The sequence below is a fragment of the Cyclopterus lumpus genome, chromosome 1 (genome assembly GCF_009769545.1).
Source record: "Cyclopterus lumpus isolate fCycLum1 chromosome 1, fCycLum1.pri, whole genome shotgun sequence".
Taxonomy (NCBI): domain Eukaryota; kingdom Metazoa; phylum Chordata; class Actinopteri; order Perciformes; family Cyclopteridae; genus Cyclopterus; species Cyclopterus lumpus.
The window spans coordinates 3,650,732-3,668,032 of NC_046966.1; the positions used below are offsets into that span (position 1 = coordinate 3,650,732).

A 17,301-nucleotide genomic window follows, 5' to 3' on the forward strand; every position below is an offset into this window, starting at 1 on the left:
AGGATATCCGAGCATCGTTGTGTTTTTGCTTCCCCAAAGAGAATGATTCTTCGTACACCGTCTATAGTCTCGTCTCTTTTTGTTGTAATTGTCTGGCTAATAGTTTTCCAGATTTCCCCCACTCTCATAGAAATTACTTCTTAGCCTCAATAGAGCATCCTCTGCTTTTTTTATTGTATATTTTATTTCATTTAAATTCTAGGTCGCTTCATTGTTTCAGCAATTTACGTGTAGATGTATGAATGAACTGTTTCTAAAGTTGTTTTCTTGGTGAAAGACACATCAACTTGACTAGACCTAACATGTTTCTGCTTAATTTACAATCAATCTTATTTTTCATTTTTCATCTCATTCACAGAAAATGTCCGCATTTGGATATTTGTCATTGTGTAGAACACGGAGGTGCTGAAAGTGACGCTTGTGCAACCTTCTGATGCCTCTTCGATGAACCTGTTGTCTCACACACAGGTTCATGTTTAAATGTCTATCTGCTTGTGCACCGAGAGCAAAGGACGGGGCATTTGGGATGTTCGCCGCTCAGTGGTCGAGACGTATGGAGTCTCTTCTTGGTGCTGAAGTTGGTGGATTATGATGCGTTGTTAGACACTAAAAAACAATAAAAACATCATGTCAGAGGCACAGAACATACAATCATGCAGAGTAAATGAAATATATAAACCAGACAGACAGCTAAACAACAACAAAAGACATGCAGGTAGAATGATGGTCGACCAGCAAAGTCAAGACAGATAGACAGTCAACAACAGACAGACAGAGACCTGACAACAGACAGACAGACAGTCGACAACAGACAGACAGAGACCCGACAACAGACAGAGACCTGACAACAGACAGACAGAGACCCGACAACAGACAGACAGCCAACAACAGACAGACAGAGACCTGACAACAGACAGACAGAGACCCGACAACAGACAGTCAGCTGACAACAGACAGACAGAGACCTGACAACAGACAGACAGAGACCCGACAATAGACAGACAGACGACAACAGACAGAGACCCGACAACAGACAGACAGACGACAACAGACAGAGACCCGACAACAGACACAGAGACCTGACAACAGACAGACAGAGACCCGACAACAGACAGTCAGCTGACAACAGACAGACAGAGACCCGACAATAGACAGACAGGCGACAACAGACAGAGACCCGACAACAGACAGACAGACGACAACAGACAGAGACCCAACAACAGACACAGAGACCTGACAACAGACAGACAGAGACCCGACAACAGACAGTCAGCTGACAACAGACAGACAGAGACCCGACAACAGACAGTCAGCTGACACCAGACAGACAGAGACCTGACAACAGACAGACAGAGACCCGACAACACACAGTCAGCTGACAACAGACAGACAGAGACCTGACAACAGACAGACAGAGACCCGACAACAGACAGACAGACGACAACAGACAGAGACCCGACAACAGACATACAGACGACAACAGACACAGAGACCTGACAACAGACAGACAGAGACCCGACAACAGACAGACAGAGACCCAACAACAGACAGTCAGCTGACAACAGACAGACAGAGACCTGACAACAGACAGACAGAGACCCGACAACAGACAGACAGAGACCTGACAACAGACAGACAGAAACCCAACAACAGACAGTCAGCTGACAACAGACAGACAGAGACCCGACAACAGACAGACAGAAACCCAACAACAGACGGTCAGCTGACAACAGACAGACAGAGACCTGACAACAGACAGAGACCCGACAACAGACAGACAGAGACCTGACAACAGACAGACAGAGACCTGACAACAGACAGAGACCCGACAACAGACAGACAGAGACCTGACAACAGACAGACAGAGGGAAGGTTCCACACGGACAGATTGAGGACAGTAAGCAGCAGTTAAGCTCTAGTGCTGAGAGAGCTAGTACTAACTAACCATTTCTTTAACTGAGCTTTAAATGAACTCTATGTCTGTAGATCTCTGGATCCTGGAATGGAGTTCCAGTCTATTGCAGCTTGTACAGAACGACTGACTGAGAGCACTTTTCCTGAGTGGGACAATACAATCCCCTCTTGCTGCACCTCTTTTGAGCCGATATCCAGTTTGTGTGATGACATGTTTGAGCGGAGGAGAGGTCAAGCTGTATAATCTTGTACATGAGACAGACATGCACATATTTAATCATGTTCTCCCAACTAAACAAGTTATATATTTTTAGTATAGGGAAATGATGAGAGAAAACTGATTTTGTATCAAGAATTTTGACTGTACGTTTATATAATGACTGTAATGGTTTCAGAGTAGTGGTGCTAGCCTGTGACCAGGTTGTTAAACAGTAAGTGATATGGAAAAACAACCATAGAAAGCATGTATGTCTTAGCTGTCTCTGTTGACATGTAGTTTTATGTGAACCTGAAATTAGATGGATTAAATCTGCCCCCATTACCATTTAAAAGCACTGTCAAAAAAAAATCATTGTTGAGCATCCCAGAGGAGGCCCCCCGAAGGGCCGTCCATCCAAACCAAACAGCAGGTACTCCTGTTCCATCCCGAACCAGGGCGGATATTCTCTGACTTCCTCCATGACTTTGCCTCCTGTGAACGCTGACTTCCTGTGTGGAAACAAAGAATGTTCTAAATCGGCAGGAACAGCACACCAAACGAGATGTGTTGCTGATGCTTCTGAGTTCTCAGTCAACTCTGTGATACGTCACCTTCGGTCGCTCGGTTGCTGCCAAGCACTTTATCGGAGTCGAGAGAGAAAGGATCCCGAATCATTCTCACCGGGACCAAAGTGACTTCCACATTTCCGGCACCTCAGCCAGCGGTCCTTTCTGGGATATCTGAGGTCATATGAGACGGCAACACATCAAGCACAATATTCAAAGATTGGGAAAGACATCAACAATGCTACCGAAAGCCCTTTAAAAATAACTACAGTTACTACAGTCAGTGTCCATTAATCCATTTTACCTCTGATTCCCGAAGGCTCTTTGTTCAGTCCTGGTTTTGCATTTTGAATTTTCTCACCTGGCACTCTTCACCTTTGGGAAGAGACACAAAGTGCTTCTTGACTCTCCTGTGGAGGCTGATGGTTTTCTCTCCTTCTATTCCCTTCCCTTCAAATGTAGCACAGCTCTCAGGTCCAATTCTGTCCAACGGGCTGGTTCAGAGGAGTTTGCACTATGCGGTGGAGACAGACGTTCACAGACAAACATGGGCTGGGCTGAGCCAATCTTCTCAAGAAGGAACTGCAACATTAAAACTATCATCCCCCAAGATATGTATCCACTCTGTTTGGGAGTCAGTGTTTGGTTTACTTCCCTTTAGTACTACCAAGCGGGGTTTATGGTTAGCTGCTCTGAGGAGGACGTGAGCTAATAGGGAATATTATAAATAACAGGAAGTGATGTTCAGGAAGTTGAGCCTATTGACTCATAGAGTGAGCATCTCAGTGTACAATCCTTTGCCTTAAAGTCCACAAAGTTGGCTTCATCAGTAAGTAATCTACTACTTACAGTTATATCAAGAAGTTTAGGTTAAGCACACTATGCAAGTGCTTCCAAAATGTTTGAACTTTATAAAAATGTCAACCATCGCAACGCGATTCACAATAAGCTTTATTTTTAAAGGGCAAATTTGTGCGTAAATGAACATTCCTGACCATTTTTACTGCCATTTCCACATTAACTTATGTTACCTTGAATAGGTGAACCATTTAGAAGAGGTATGTGTCACAACTTTGTTTTATGTATGTCATTGAAAACATTTACAAGTTAAAGACAGTATAAATTATACCAAAATTATACCAGAAATAAATGAATACAGTAAATGTTTAATGAAAGACTGTGGGAGACCCTAATAAAATCCCTTTGGGAATAACTGCTGCGTTCCAATACCCATACTACCATTCTGTATGCCAGACAAATATTTAGCATATTCCAATACATAATATTTTAAATGCGGTATGCCAAAAATACCAGGATGTCCTACCGCATCCAGTCGCTGTAGCAAGCCAGCGTGCTTTTCTGGCTGTTTTGATCCACGCTATAATACGTATATTTTCACCGCTTTCTCTTGCTGTCAAACATCCCTTTCTGACCGGGAACAGAACTGAAAGTTCCCGTCGGAAAATATTAAAAATATAGCAGCTGATATAGATTTTTTTTTAGGTGAGCCTCTCTTTTAGGTGGCTAGAATACACTCTGCTGCAGCCCCCTGTCCACAGTAACAAATGCATCCCGTGCTGGTACTCTTGTCCCCTTTCTAAACTACGGCACTAACTTTGGAAAAGTATACAACCCCACTTCATGTCATGCAAACTACCCCTTTAGGTACCAGGTGATTGTGATTGCCAGGCAACCAGCTGAAACACCGCAAGCAATTTAGTTACCTCATCCAGGCGAGCTGTTTCCCCCCATGTCCAGTCTGTATGCTAATCTAAACTAACCAGCTGCTGTAGCCTCATTTGACCATAGACAGCTTACTTTGTCACACGCACGCACACACACACACACACACACACACACACACACACACACACACACACACACACGGGACATGCTGTTGTGGATAAAAGCAGACTTTTTGGCTAGGGGGCAGAACCAGATGGTACAGCTGAAGTTGGAGCACCGGTGAGGAACACTTAAAATAGCACTCAAGCCATATTAGATCTTTAATGGCAACAGGGTTTTGTTTAAATACAGATCTAGATGAGGGAGACAGAGACAGACAGTCTAAACCAGAGGATGGGAGTTGATAATCAGATTATCTCCGGCATTTGTGAGAGTTGGTACTATTTTTGTGCATGTGCCGATTTAGGACACTCTGGAATTAAATCCATTTCGTTGAAATCACGTTGCTTTCATTTAAATGTCCTTCCCAAGGGTTGAATATAACAATAACAACAATTTGAAAGTCACAGTATTGTACCTTTACACATATGCTTTACAATGATAACTCCACTATAAATCTCCACGTTACTGTATACAGCAGGGAGTGCCGACACTCTCCAAAGCTGCGTTCAGCCCCACCAGTCCCATTTCCTGCGCATATCCAGCCACAGTAGTCATTGTGCTGCGTTTCTCTGCAATGTTCTTCTGGGTCGTCCCGTTGCGCGACTTCTTGTCAAACTGCTTTTTCCAAGTAGACATTTCGTTGTCGCTCCTTTCCCTCTCCTTCCGCAGGATCTCCTCCAGCTGCCTCTTGAGGTTCTCCTCGCTCACTTTTTGTTGCTCAACCTTCACTCTGATGAGTTTTAGCTCGTGCTTGAGGGCCATGATTCTCCTATTCTCCGCTCTCTGATTCTCCATCTGTATGTGCCTTTCTCTCTGGTGCTCCTCCCTCTCACGTCGGAGCAGGTCCTCCATTTGCTTTTTCCTGTCCCCGTCCCTCCTGCTCTGCTCCTCCAACGACTGGGTGACTTCATCCAGCTCCTTCTCGAGGGCGTCTATCTTCATCTCCTCCCGCTGCCTAATGGCCTGCTCGTTCTTTATTCGCTGATGTTCCCTCTCTCTCTCCTTCTTTTCATTGTCCACTCTGTCCTTTTGGATCTTCTCCTCCATCATTCTTCCCATTTTCTCCTCCTGCTCCTCCTGCTCCTCAAGCGTTTTGGTGACTCTGTCGAGTGTTTCTTGAAGAGCAACTCTCTTCTCCTCCTCCTCTCTACGTATCTCCATCACTCTCACCATCTCCTGTATCCTCCTCTCCTTCTCCTTCTTGTCATAGTCCTCCACCACACGTCGAAAGGCCTCCTGCAGATCTCTTGCCAGTTTCTCCCCCTTCTGCTTCTCCAGCTCCTGTTTTTTCTCCAGCTCCTCCGTCTCCCTCTTGCTTTTTTGCTGAAACATCTCCAGCTCTTTTTCATAGAGCTCTCGTATGGCTGTCTCCTGCTTCCTTTTTAACTGCCCCTCCTTCTCATTCATCAGCCGCCTCTCCTCCTGCAGCTCCAGAGTCAGCTCCTCCTCTGCTTTCTGGAGCATCTTGCTGCCGTAGTACGTTCCTCCATTACCCTGCATCATGATGTCCACTAAGGCAAGCAGCTCTGACACCTGCTCCTTGTTCTTGGAGCTGTGGTTGTTGAAGACACAGTACCTGCCCCCACATCCGCTCACCAGCTCGGCTAGATCCTTGGATCCGTCTATCAGACAATGCCTTATGGATGTCCTCTCTTCCAGAAGGTCTCCATGGGTGAAAACCACCACGGTGAAACTCAAAGCAGGGAAACCTATTGCCTGTTTAATCTGTTGCACCGCCTCCTTCTCCCCCCGAGTGAACCTCCCAATCTGGATTACAAGGAGGAACACATGAGGCCCGGGGTACAGGAGGCTAACGCTCCTCCTCAACTCCTTCTGCACCTCCTGTGGAGTCTGGTGGGTGTCCAGAAGCCCCGGAGTGTCCAGGATCTTCAGGTGTCGTCCACGAAACTCTCCGGAGACCGCGCAACAACGATATGTGACGGAGGAGCTGCTAACCTTTGAGTCGAAGACCTTACGGCCCAAGATGGAGTTGGCAGTGGAGCTTTTCCCGCTGCCAGTCTTCCCCAGCAAAACCAATCTGATCTCAGCAGAGGAGGAAGATGGCCTCTTGCCTTAAGAGACAATAAAGGATTTAGATAAAATACTGATTTCATGTTAATAATATACATATGACAATATACAATTATCCTCCAATGGTGCGATATCATTACCAAAGAATTATTTTGGCCACAATAATCGAGTAGTGAAAATCTGATTATGATAGGTTCTAATGAAGGAAAGACAGAAAGAAAGCATCCGTTCAAAGAAATAAACATAAATCCCAACATACCTGCACAGCTGATAGAAGACAGCTGCTTGCTGATGGAAGACATGCTGATTCTGGCCACTTGCATCCATAAATCGAGAACAAAAGAGAACACAACTTCGCTATATAGATCCCAAAACTGTGGGTGTGTCTGGCCCTATGATGTAATAAACCCCCTCTGAACTCTAACCATCAAATAACCATTACATATAAGTCTGGTTACTGTGTGGAGCAATAGTCTGTCTCTGAAACACTCAGGATGGCAGATCCTATCTCTGAGTAAACAAGAGGTCATGGTCCAGCTGAGGCAAAGATCTGGGAAGCAGGCAGGGAGAGCCTACTGCACAAGAGGGGTTTGTGGGCTGGGATCAAAGTCCAAAAGTCTAATCATTTGATTGTTGTATCTCTTTATCTTAAAAGTGATTAGTTGTCATTTAGGAACCACCAAGGATCAATAGACCCTTTACAGCCAACATCATGGTTACGTCACAGTGTTGGTTGGAGACAAAACAAAGAAAAAGACAAACACAAATCAGAACTTATCTCGCAATGGCAATATGCTTTCCTACCATAGACTATATGTATATGAAGTGGACAAAGTCATCAGGACGTCACCCATTGGTTTGTGGACTGCCATTTTCGAGCCTCGAATTCAGCGCCATGTTGTTTTTATGGCAACCAATGATATTTGGAATGCGGAGGAGTGACGTAACTGGTAACAGCAACGACCTGTCAATCACAGTAAACCCGCCCTAAAACATAGCCTGCTTTATGGTCTATTTGACTCTAAATGGACCATCATTTAAATGAACGTCATGCTGTATTGAAGAAGACTTGAAACTAGAGATAAACTCATGTTTACAATGTTTACTGAGGGAATAAACAAGTCTTTTTCTTAGACTTCAATACAACCAGAGGAGTCGCCCCCTGCTGGTCAGTAGAGAGAATTTAAGACACTTCCCGCATTGGCTTCACTTGGGAGAACCAGAGGCTAGCGCCTGTTTCCTACACTGTGACAACAGTGTGTGGATAAAGCATTAAGTTATTAAATTGTACTTATTTAGCGGCTGGGCAGATAGCTAGCTACCTTGCTAACTCCACCATAGCCAGCTCTGGCAATGTGCCAGCTCGCTAGAGAGCCAGCCGTCCTTGTCCAGAGCTCCCTTTGACTTCCAAAAGTAGTCTTCCAGGAGCGTAGGGTTTGGCTAATATATATTGGTTAATGTTAACTTTCTCAAATACCAGAGAGTGATAAAATGTGCATATTGAGAGATACTCAGTCATATAAAAACAAGTCAACAAAACTTGCAACTAACATGTTAGCGGTGCGAGCTGCGCTGTGAGGTTGTGCTTAGGCAGAGCGGTGCTCTGAGCTACATGCTATAGCAACATGCTCACAGGCTGCGGGCAGGATGAAAACATGCTGATGTTTAGCAGGTGTATGTTGTTCACCGACTTGGTTTGGCATTGGCAACATTTGCTAATCAGATCTAAACACAAATTACAGCTGAGGCTGCTGGGAATGTTGTTAGTCTTCTGGGTATTTGGCCATTGGCCATAAGTATTTGACACATTTTAATTTCTAACTGATGGTGGCACGAGGGGAAAAAATAATTTTAAAAAAGTCCAAGGATCTCTAAGTTACTACAATTCTTCCTAAGGGATTCATGAAAGTGTGCACAAAAGTACACGGTAACACGTTTGATAGCTCAAAGTGATCAAAGTGGTGGACCGACCAACAGACCAACATTGCCACTGGAATGGCTAGAAATGTATTGAAAAACAGTCCTACGTCTCCAGATGTTCTACACTTCAGCTGTGATGATCCATGAAGCCTCCACAGAGGAGGTCAGTCTGTGTAGTGTCATCTACCAGACAAGTTATTGACTGTTTCTATCATGATGTGCTGCTGAAACCTCAGACAATCTGGAGTCAATTCTGTTGTGCCCCAGACACAAGAGCAATGATTAAGAGTAGATTTTAAATGGATGATTGCGTTACTATTATATCACTCTTTGTGACTTATTACCTAATTGTATCTATTTAAACGCTGCCTTAAGACAGCCTGGTATATTTATAAATATTAGATGATGTTTTTTTTTTAGTTAATTAGAAATGATATTACAATTCTAGGCACGTTCATTTCACTTAATTTGTCTATTTGAGGCACTACACTTGTTTGTTTTATTTAGGTTATCATCACTAATGCTCTTATTTACGTTCTCATTTGTTGTATCCGTCACAATCAAATCTTGAATGAGACGGTTCACTAGTGGAGAAATCTTACTGATTTATTGTTTCGATGAAAGGATTTTTCTAACTAATGTCTTGATTTAGAGATTAATTGTTTGCACTGAATAGTTGGGAAAGCAGTGGGCTGAACAATATGCTAAATTAATGTAACGTTTTTTTTAACATACCTATTCTTTAAACAATCGTACTGCAAGGAAATTATCTAATGAACTTCACAGATGTCTTTTAAAGCAGTCTATATGGGACTTTCTAAATAAATGTACTTACATGTTCTCTTTGCTATGCATGTACCAATCATTTAGTCAGTAAATGAATATTCTAGGATTATAGCATATCTGCCCTCTAGAGGCTCTCTCAGGCGATTGAATTGAATGTTCATTCAATCGCCTGCTGTTGTCCCGTGTGAACTGTGTGTAGAGCATGTGTGTGAGTGTGTGTGTGTGTGTGTGTCCTTAATATGTCATTTCCAGTATCCCTAAAAATATGTATCTGCCTATTCTCACCTTCCTGTTGCTGGTTATTAGTTCATCTTTCCAAACAGATCGAGAGGAATGACTTCCCAGAATATGTAAAAAAGTGTATGAAGCAATGAAAAGGGATTTTATATGCAAAAAAAATATATATATATATACAGAAATGGGCAGTTTCATTATGTAAAACGAATTAGATTTGTATTGTAACGCAAAACTGCTGGACAGTGAGTAAAACCATATTTAATATAAATGTTTTTTTACCTGACCAATAAGCAGATCGTTAACAGGTACATTCTCCGTTTACGCTCTGGAGGTAGGAGGCTTTCAGGTTTGAATATTGCGTTAAAAGGTGAGTCAGAAAAGTGAACATTCACTCTTTCTCTCAAAATCTCACTCAAATATTCACAATTGATGTAAACCAGTTTCTTAACATCTAGACTAGAAAAACACTAAAGGCTAATAATGATCACTGCGAGGAAGGCCATGGGATTCACCCTCTTGTTGATCATACATGAGGGTGTTTCATAAGTGGACCCACCCCAGGCAAAAATGTGGTTTTCGAGCAACTGGTACATTTTGAGATTTTGGGCAATTTTACATCTTTCCGAGGAGTGGGGGAAAAAACAATTCTCCTAAATTTAGCAAAAGTCAGCATTAGATAATGGCCTATTTGGATATTTAAAACGTAACATTTTCAAAAAACATGTAATTCAAACAAATACTTATTGTAAGTAATCCGCTGTGGAAGTTTCAAGAGGATATCCTTCAGCTACATTTGTCTTATTCACCCGGGGTGTTTCCTATGAAGGTGAACCTGCTGGTGCTCTCATTGTAACTGACACCGGAAAACAGCATCACCCGTTCGACCCTAAAACGTAATGTAAGTAATGAGACGCCTATAGCTGGATGTCTGTTCGCTCATCCATAATAGAGAGTCCATGCGTGTTGGAGGCGACGCCTGGATTGTCTTACCGCTCCACTGCTCCGTCACACATGCAAGCACACCTGACGTTAACTAACCGAGAGGCTTTGACGAACTCCCCGCGCTCACGTGGTTACACGGATGACTTGTGAGCGGTGACTTTTCCTCTCTATGTCAAAAGCAAAAAAAGCAACAATGAACCCGCACAACCGCACATGCGCACACACACACACACACGCACGCACACACACACACACACACACACGCGCACACATACAAAACCGTTATCTGGTGTTGCATTAAAAGTAAAAATGAGGTTGACTCTTGAGTAGCGCTGAGCTCCAGACGAAAGTTATCGCGGTCGTAAAAAGATGACGGAGGCTGTCAGGATGCCTTGGCGATGATGAGGATGCTCATGAGGAAAACCATGAGGAAGAATATCCACATGAAAAACCTGTCCATCACCTTTGCGACCTTCTTCCACTCGGCGGCCTTGACACAAGTGGCCTTCTGCTCCCGGAAGCAGTTGGCGATGTACTGGATGTTCTTCACCACCTGAGGACGAGACACATAGACGAACCGCGAGCGAGCGCTTGAATACACTTTAGAAGTAGAGGGGTAATCGGATAAGTGGGTAAACGGAGATGCCGCGGTGGACGCACCTGTTTATGCTGGAGGCAGGGGCAGCAGCAGGGGCAGGCTGGGACTTGAAGTTTCTCCGTGGGGTAGAGGAGCTGCTCCTTCGTTTCCCCGTTCAGTGTCTGGACCAGCTCGGCCCTCCTGACGTGGTGGTAGCGCTGAGCGGGCTCTCGCCTCCCCTCGCCCCTCTCCAGCCTGGCGGCGTTGCTGCTGTTGTGGTTGTACTGGTGGCGGCTATTGTTGGCGTTGCCATTGGCCTGGCTTTTGTGATGCTTGCCGTGATGACGCGCGCCGTGGCCGTTGCTGTACTCGTGCGGTCTGCCGTCGCGGTGGTACTCGTGGAAATAGCCGTCGGCGTCGTTCGCGGGCTCCTCCGGGTACAGCGGGGTCTTCTCGCTCTCCGGCGTGGTGCAGTTCTCCCCCACCTCGTAGACGAAGAAGATTTTGGACATGTAGTCTATGATGAGCACCTTGGCCCAGTGGGGCACCGGCTTGGCCTCGGCGCCACAGAAATGAATGTTCATGATGAAGATGGTGAGAGACGTGGAGGCTGTGATCATAGTCATGGTGGCTATGTAGTACTTCCCTAGAGGAGAGGACAACGGACAGGACAGATTCATGAAGGGAAAGACAACACATACCAGCAAACCTCATTTGTAGACTACGACGTTAAGCATTCACACACAACAATGATCAGGAAAGACATGCCATGGAAGTCTTTCGTCCCCGATCCCTCTTTTTACTTAGACACTCTATTTAACAGGTGGTTTTATGTCCAAGATGCATAAAGCAGTTTATATGGAAGCCCATTTCTGGCAGGAAACACTCATGATAAGTCAACATTACTACATGATAAGTTAAAAGTATGAGACATTAAGTCAAAATTGAGAATTCCGAAGTGAATCTTAATGTTGACTTGTTTTCATGATCCATACATTTTTATTCTTGTGTATCTTCTATCGTTCAATAACGAGACACAACTAGAATGCAGAGAGAATAACTCAAACCTATGTAGGGCATGCTCTCTGCAGGGGGCATGCTCTCGGCCACCAACAACTGGAACACGGTGAGCGCCAGCAGCACCGTCACCCCAAGGGAAACCTTCTCCCCTGAGTCGGCCGGCAGGTAGAAGCCCAGCGGGGCCAGGAAGGAGATGAGGAAGCAGGGCAGGAGCAGGTTGAAGATGTAGAACAAGGAGCGGCGCTTCAGGAGCAGGGTGTAGGTGATGTCGGTATAAGGGTCGGAGCAGCAGCCGTACATCATGACGTTTCTGACCGCCGGCATGCCGTGACACTCCCACTCCACGTTCACCACAAAGTCCGACAGGTCACCGCTGTCCATCCCCATAATGATGTCCACCTGTGCAGCAGACATGGGATCCAGGTGTATCAGCACATGTGCAAATGTGCTCATGTCATGTGGATGCAGAAACTAACAATCCCCTTACATACTGTATAGTTAGAAACCAAGTTGTTATTTCCTCTTTATTTATCTAACCATGTCGAAGTCAGAGGAACTGGAGCCAAGAACTGTCTACAGTGGACAAGAGGCTGGCACGCGGCATGTGACTTCACCATACCATATTAACAGTATTAACAGAAAGAACAACATTAAAACCAACACATCAGAAGAAGATGCAAATCACACTTGCTTTTGTTTTTCATTCCTTAAAGGTGCAATATAGGATTCAGAGCATTAATATAGCAGCAAGCAACTATTTGCAACATAAAGATATAGTGGAGTAACGTCTACCTGAGCAGAGAATGAAGTTGTAATCCTTCTCCTTTGTCGACGTAGCCGGGCTGTCATGATCTTTAGTTTATTTCCCGTTTTATTTTAAAGTTCCCTGCCTTTTGTGGTTTGACTTTCTGTCTTTGTGGTTTGTTCTTTAGCTGCTAAATGCCCCACTATGTTAACCACCTAGTTGCTAACTGTGCCAAACAATGAGCTCCATAAAGCTCTGTAAAGCTGAGTGGAGCTGCAGATTTAGCTGATAATTCTCTCCATTTATCTCTAGCAGCATCCCACTTTTAGATCAAAGCGTATCAAGTTTACAGATAGCAGTGAAGTAGATTATGCTGTAAAAATGGATTGTTTATATGGATGATTTGGTATTTTGATTAGGTGTAAAAACTTGAAGCCATTGGAATACAATTAAAACTGACACTATTAGAAGAAAAATACAAATGTTTTAGAAGCCTCATTTAAAGGGGACGAGTAACGAAAATAAAACAGTCTGATCTCATCCCCCATTCTATACCTACGAAAAGTGTTGCGCCGTAATGTGTAGATATTCCGCAAAATGATTTTGTATGTTATTTAAGTAATCTTGTGCACATAAAAGCACACGGGAAGGACGGGAGTTGCTGTGTTTGGTTGTTCCAACAACCAGCGATCTTTCAGCCAGCAGACCATAGTTTGTTCCTCAAAATAATCCTTGAAATAGAAATTGAAATAGACACGTGTTGCTTGTTTTCCACAGGGAAACCCCCGAAAAACAAGGTGTAACTTTTCCCAAGATATCATATGAGGATACGTTATCATATGAGGATATCTGTGGCCTCCGCACAGCTCTCAACAAGGCGACGGCCGCTAACAGCGCAAACTGGCAACAGTGCCAACAGAGCGAACACCGGAGGTTGAGCGCTACACTTCTGCAAAAGCGCTGTCAGTCGGGAGTGTCGTCTTAGCATATAGTTTTTTGCTGCTAGCAGGCGGAAGTAAAACTTCCTAAAACATTCTCTCTACTGACCTCTACTGATCTCCAGGAGGCAACTCCTCTGGTTTCTAAAAGAAGTCTGATTGTCTATGAGAAAATGACTCAGTACACATTGTAAACATGAGTTTATGGTCTCAATAGTTTCAAGTATTCTTCAATACAGCATGATGTTCATTTAGTAAATTATGGTACATTTAGAGTCAAATAGAGCAGAGTTTGCTTTAGGGCGGGCTTACTGTGATTGACAGGTCGCTGCCGATACCCGAGCCGTAAACAACGTCACTCCTCCACATTCCAAAGATGGCCACTTCCACTCATTGGTTGCAAACAAAACCACATGGCGACGGCCATAATCCAAGATGGCGACGGCAAAGTCGGCAAACTCGAAGCTTCATAACAGCCGTCCACAAACCAATGGGTGACCTCACCATGACTATGTTCACTTCTTACATACAGTCTACTGCTGCTAGAGAGATCCTTTAAGCATTTACAGCCTCTTCAATAGTTTTTAACCCAGAATATTAACTGATTCGAACCAGACCGAAGGTGTGATCCCCGTCTCATTCACCCGTCATCCCCTGCTTAAACACACCTGGTTGCCGTTGTAGGTCCAGGAGCCGAAGGTGAGCTTGCACTCCTGCCAGTCGAAGGGGAAGTAGGAGACGTCCACCACACACGTGCTCTTTGTGATCGCTGGAGAGTCCCAGACGATCTCTCCGTTATAACGCAGCTTCACATTAGTGCTGGATCCACCCGCAGACTCCTCGTCTGCCCTACTCCGACAGACAGGAGAGGGCACACAGTCAGTCAGTTACACACACACACACACACACACACACACTGCTATACAGGTGCACTGGGAACTGTGTTACGGACTTGTTGTACAGGACGATGTCGGGCTTCCAAACCAGGTCGCTTGGGATGTTGATCATCTCAAGGTCATCGTAGTCCTCCTTGTCCCACTTCAGGTAGGCGTCATGCCAGACCTGCCTGATCCACAGGTACGTGGTCAGCACCTGGTTCCTTTCATCCTGCACATACAAACACATTTAAAGAGAGAGACAGGTAGCAATAAAGGTTATTCCTGAACAACTAAATCAAACAGACGGGATGGAGCCCCTTCTTGGACATCCATACCGTGCTATTCAGTGCTGGCCTGCCTCCGGTGGTCTCGACAGGAACAGAAGAAGAAGCCACGCACTTCTGTAGCTCTTAACCATGAGCAAATTTAAGGCGCACGCCACCCATTTAGTCACTGTGAAAAACGTTGTCCTCTATTGCTCGGGGAAAAGCTTTGTCAAAGTCTGACTCAAGTGACATCACATTAACAGATTTGTTACTGAAAGCTTGAGATATAAATTGGGGGCGTAATCTGGAAGGTACGGAGTCATTTAAAGTCAAACAGACCATAAAGTATGGAGCTAAATCCATGCCAATAGTTTTGTTCGTTTGAAAAAAAGTTGAAAATATAAAATATGCTACTGAAAAATGAAAAAATATATTTTATTCGAAAAAAATATATAACTGAATCTAAATTATATTTAAACCAACAACATTTTTCATACACTTGTTGAATTTTTCAATGTTCAAGACCAAAACTTGAATTTTCAGGTTCAATATATTTTTTCATTTTTCAGTAGCATATTTTATATTTTCAACTTTTTTTCAAACGAACAAAACTATTGGCATGGATTTAGCTCCATACTTTATGGTCTGTTTGACTTTAAATGACTCCGTACCTTCCAGACTATGCTCCATGGATTTAGCGCCATAATAAAGCAGGGTATGCTTTAGGGCGGGGCTACCTTGTTATTGACAGGTCTCTATCAAGGCGTTGTCCGGTCTAAGATCTGTCTCGGTTTTCGTCTTAGAAGTTTAACCCTTTCACCCTTTGTTTTTTCAGTGCATGAAAGTTCATTGTAACATTGTGGTTCCCTGAAAATGTCTTATTCATCATTCGGTTGGACTTCCACCCTCTTTGAAACGGCAGTCCACAAACCAATGGGTGAAGAGACGACAACTACATCCACTTGTTACAGTCTCTATACCCTAAATCTGGTGGGTAGCGATACATACGAGTTTCCTCTCTACTCACCATATCTTTGATCTGTGACAGGGTGATCTGCAGGGACACATTGAGGACTTGGTCCGTGTCATCCACTGGCCTCAGCGCGTTGGAGTAGTTCTCCATCAGGTCAGCCAGCAGTTTGCGGGCATAATGTCCCTGAGCACCGTGGGACACTGAGGACAGCACAATGTAGACAAAAGTCAGAGTTGGCTTCACGACACTGGTCGGATATAAACATCACGCAGAACTGACCTTGCACCAAAAGGCTGATCCAAACCACCAGCGCTGCCTTCCTCATTTTCAACCTGTTACAAGCCTAGGGATGAATTATTCAGTGAAAACGGTTTGCTGAGGCGGCCCGGGTCCAGATCCGGAGCATCACTCTATTCTGATCTCGCTGCACCCCTGCAGATGCTGAGCGAGAACACGGAGAACTCTCAGAATCTTACAGTGCCGCCGGTCAGAAGCTCCGAAGGCTTCGCTGGTTGTTAGTCGCAGTTCGCCCTATAGTGATGCTGTCGGTCGGTGCTCTGGAACAGGACCTGGGGCTATCTCTCACACACACACACACACACACACACACACACACACACACACACACACACACACACACACACACACACACACACACACACACACACAGGTACATTGCAGTATCACATAGCAAACACACACTGGGAGAAATGTGATGCCTGCAGCACTATCTACTTGTGTACATGGCCACAACCAGGTGTACTACACACACACACACACACACACACACACACTGAACCTTACTGCGTTTCACAGCCAATGACATGTGTCAGTCACACACATACAGAGACACTGTGCTCAGGTCATTCAATAGGAACACACGCAAATGTCATGACACGTGTCATACACGCCGTCATGGCCATAAACTTCACACAGATGCAGAATCAGGTGTCTTACACAAAAAGACAGATGAGGTGTGCACTGGTTGTAGATTAGTGATGAGAGTAGATTTCCTGCAGGCTGTCAAAGAGCTCACCAGAAGGCCAACTAATTGACCTTTGCAGCAGTTGTGCTTATACTTTTATTATCGACAACAATTACATTTCAATTGAGTGTTTTTATCCTTTATTAAGCTTCAATTTCCTGCATTAAACCTTTGTGTATGGAATTTATTATTTGTTTTATTTTAATCTAAATATATGTATATATGTATACATATGTATACATCTATACACATATATATGTGTGTGTGTGTGCAAACCAAAATATTGTATTATCTTCCCTCCACATTTAGGTTGAGAGTTTTAGTTTTTAATTAATCAAAGGCGGCAAAAAGTCTCATTCAACTTTATTTTATAGCCGTTATGCAGCAATTCTCTTCTTCTAGGATGTCAAAATAACTTTAGAATATGCAGTATTTATATAGAATGTAGATTAAAAAGAATTATAGAATTATACAGT

The 17,301-nt window shown here is 44.1% G+C and overlaps 2 protein-coding genes and 1 long non-coding RNA gene across 4 annotated transcripts; all 3 read right to left on the minus strand.

Moving 5' to 3' along the window:
* On the minus strand, nt 1-3,361 carry LOC117734923. Of its 2 annotated transcripts, none has more exons than XR_004609848.1 (4): nt 2,984-3,361; nt 2,725-2,853; nt 2,457-2,622; nt 1-606 (listed from the first exon to the last, which is right to left on the minus strand). It is a non-coding gene; the product is annotated as an uncharacterized LOC117734923 (long non-coding RNA). The 2 variants fall into 2 exon arrangements; XR_004609847.1 differs by having other exon boundaries at nt 2-606; nt 3,041-3,361.
* A 1,628-nt stretch (nt 3,362-4,989) lies between these two features.
* On the minus strand, nt 4,990-6,860 carry LOC117739057 (GTPase IMAP family member 4-like). The gene is made up of 2 exons (XM_034545334.1): nt 6,818-6,860; nt 4,990-6,599 (listed from the first exon to the last, which is right to left on the minus strand). The coding sequence occupies exons 1-2, from the start codon at nt 6,858-6,860 to the stop codon at nt 4,990-4,992; spliced, it is 1,653 nt and encodes a 550-aa protein (XP_034401225.1).
* Nucleotides 6,861-10,825: 3,965 nt separating this feature from the next.
* On the minus strand, nt 10,826-16,191 carry chrna9a (cholinergic receptor, nicotinic, alpha 9a). The gene is made up of 7 exons (XM_034539477.1): nt 16,120-16,191; nt 15,895-16,040; nt 14,676-14,830; nt 14,392-14,572; nt 12,088-12,439; nt 11,104-11,666; nt 10,826-10,996 (listed from the first exon to the last, which is right to left on the minus strand). The coding sequence occupies exons 1-7, from the start codon at nt 16,163-16,165 to the stop codon at nt 10,826-10,828; spliced, it is 1,614 nt and encodes a 537-aa protein (XP_034395368.1). The 5' UTR covers nt 16,166-16,191.
* Between the last annotated feature and the right edge of the window lie 1,110 nt (nt 16,192-17,301).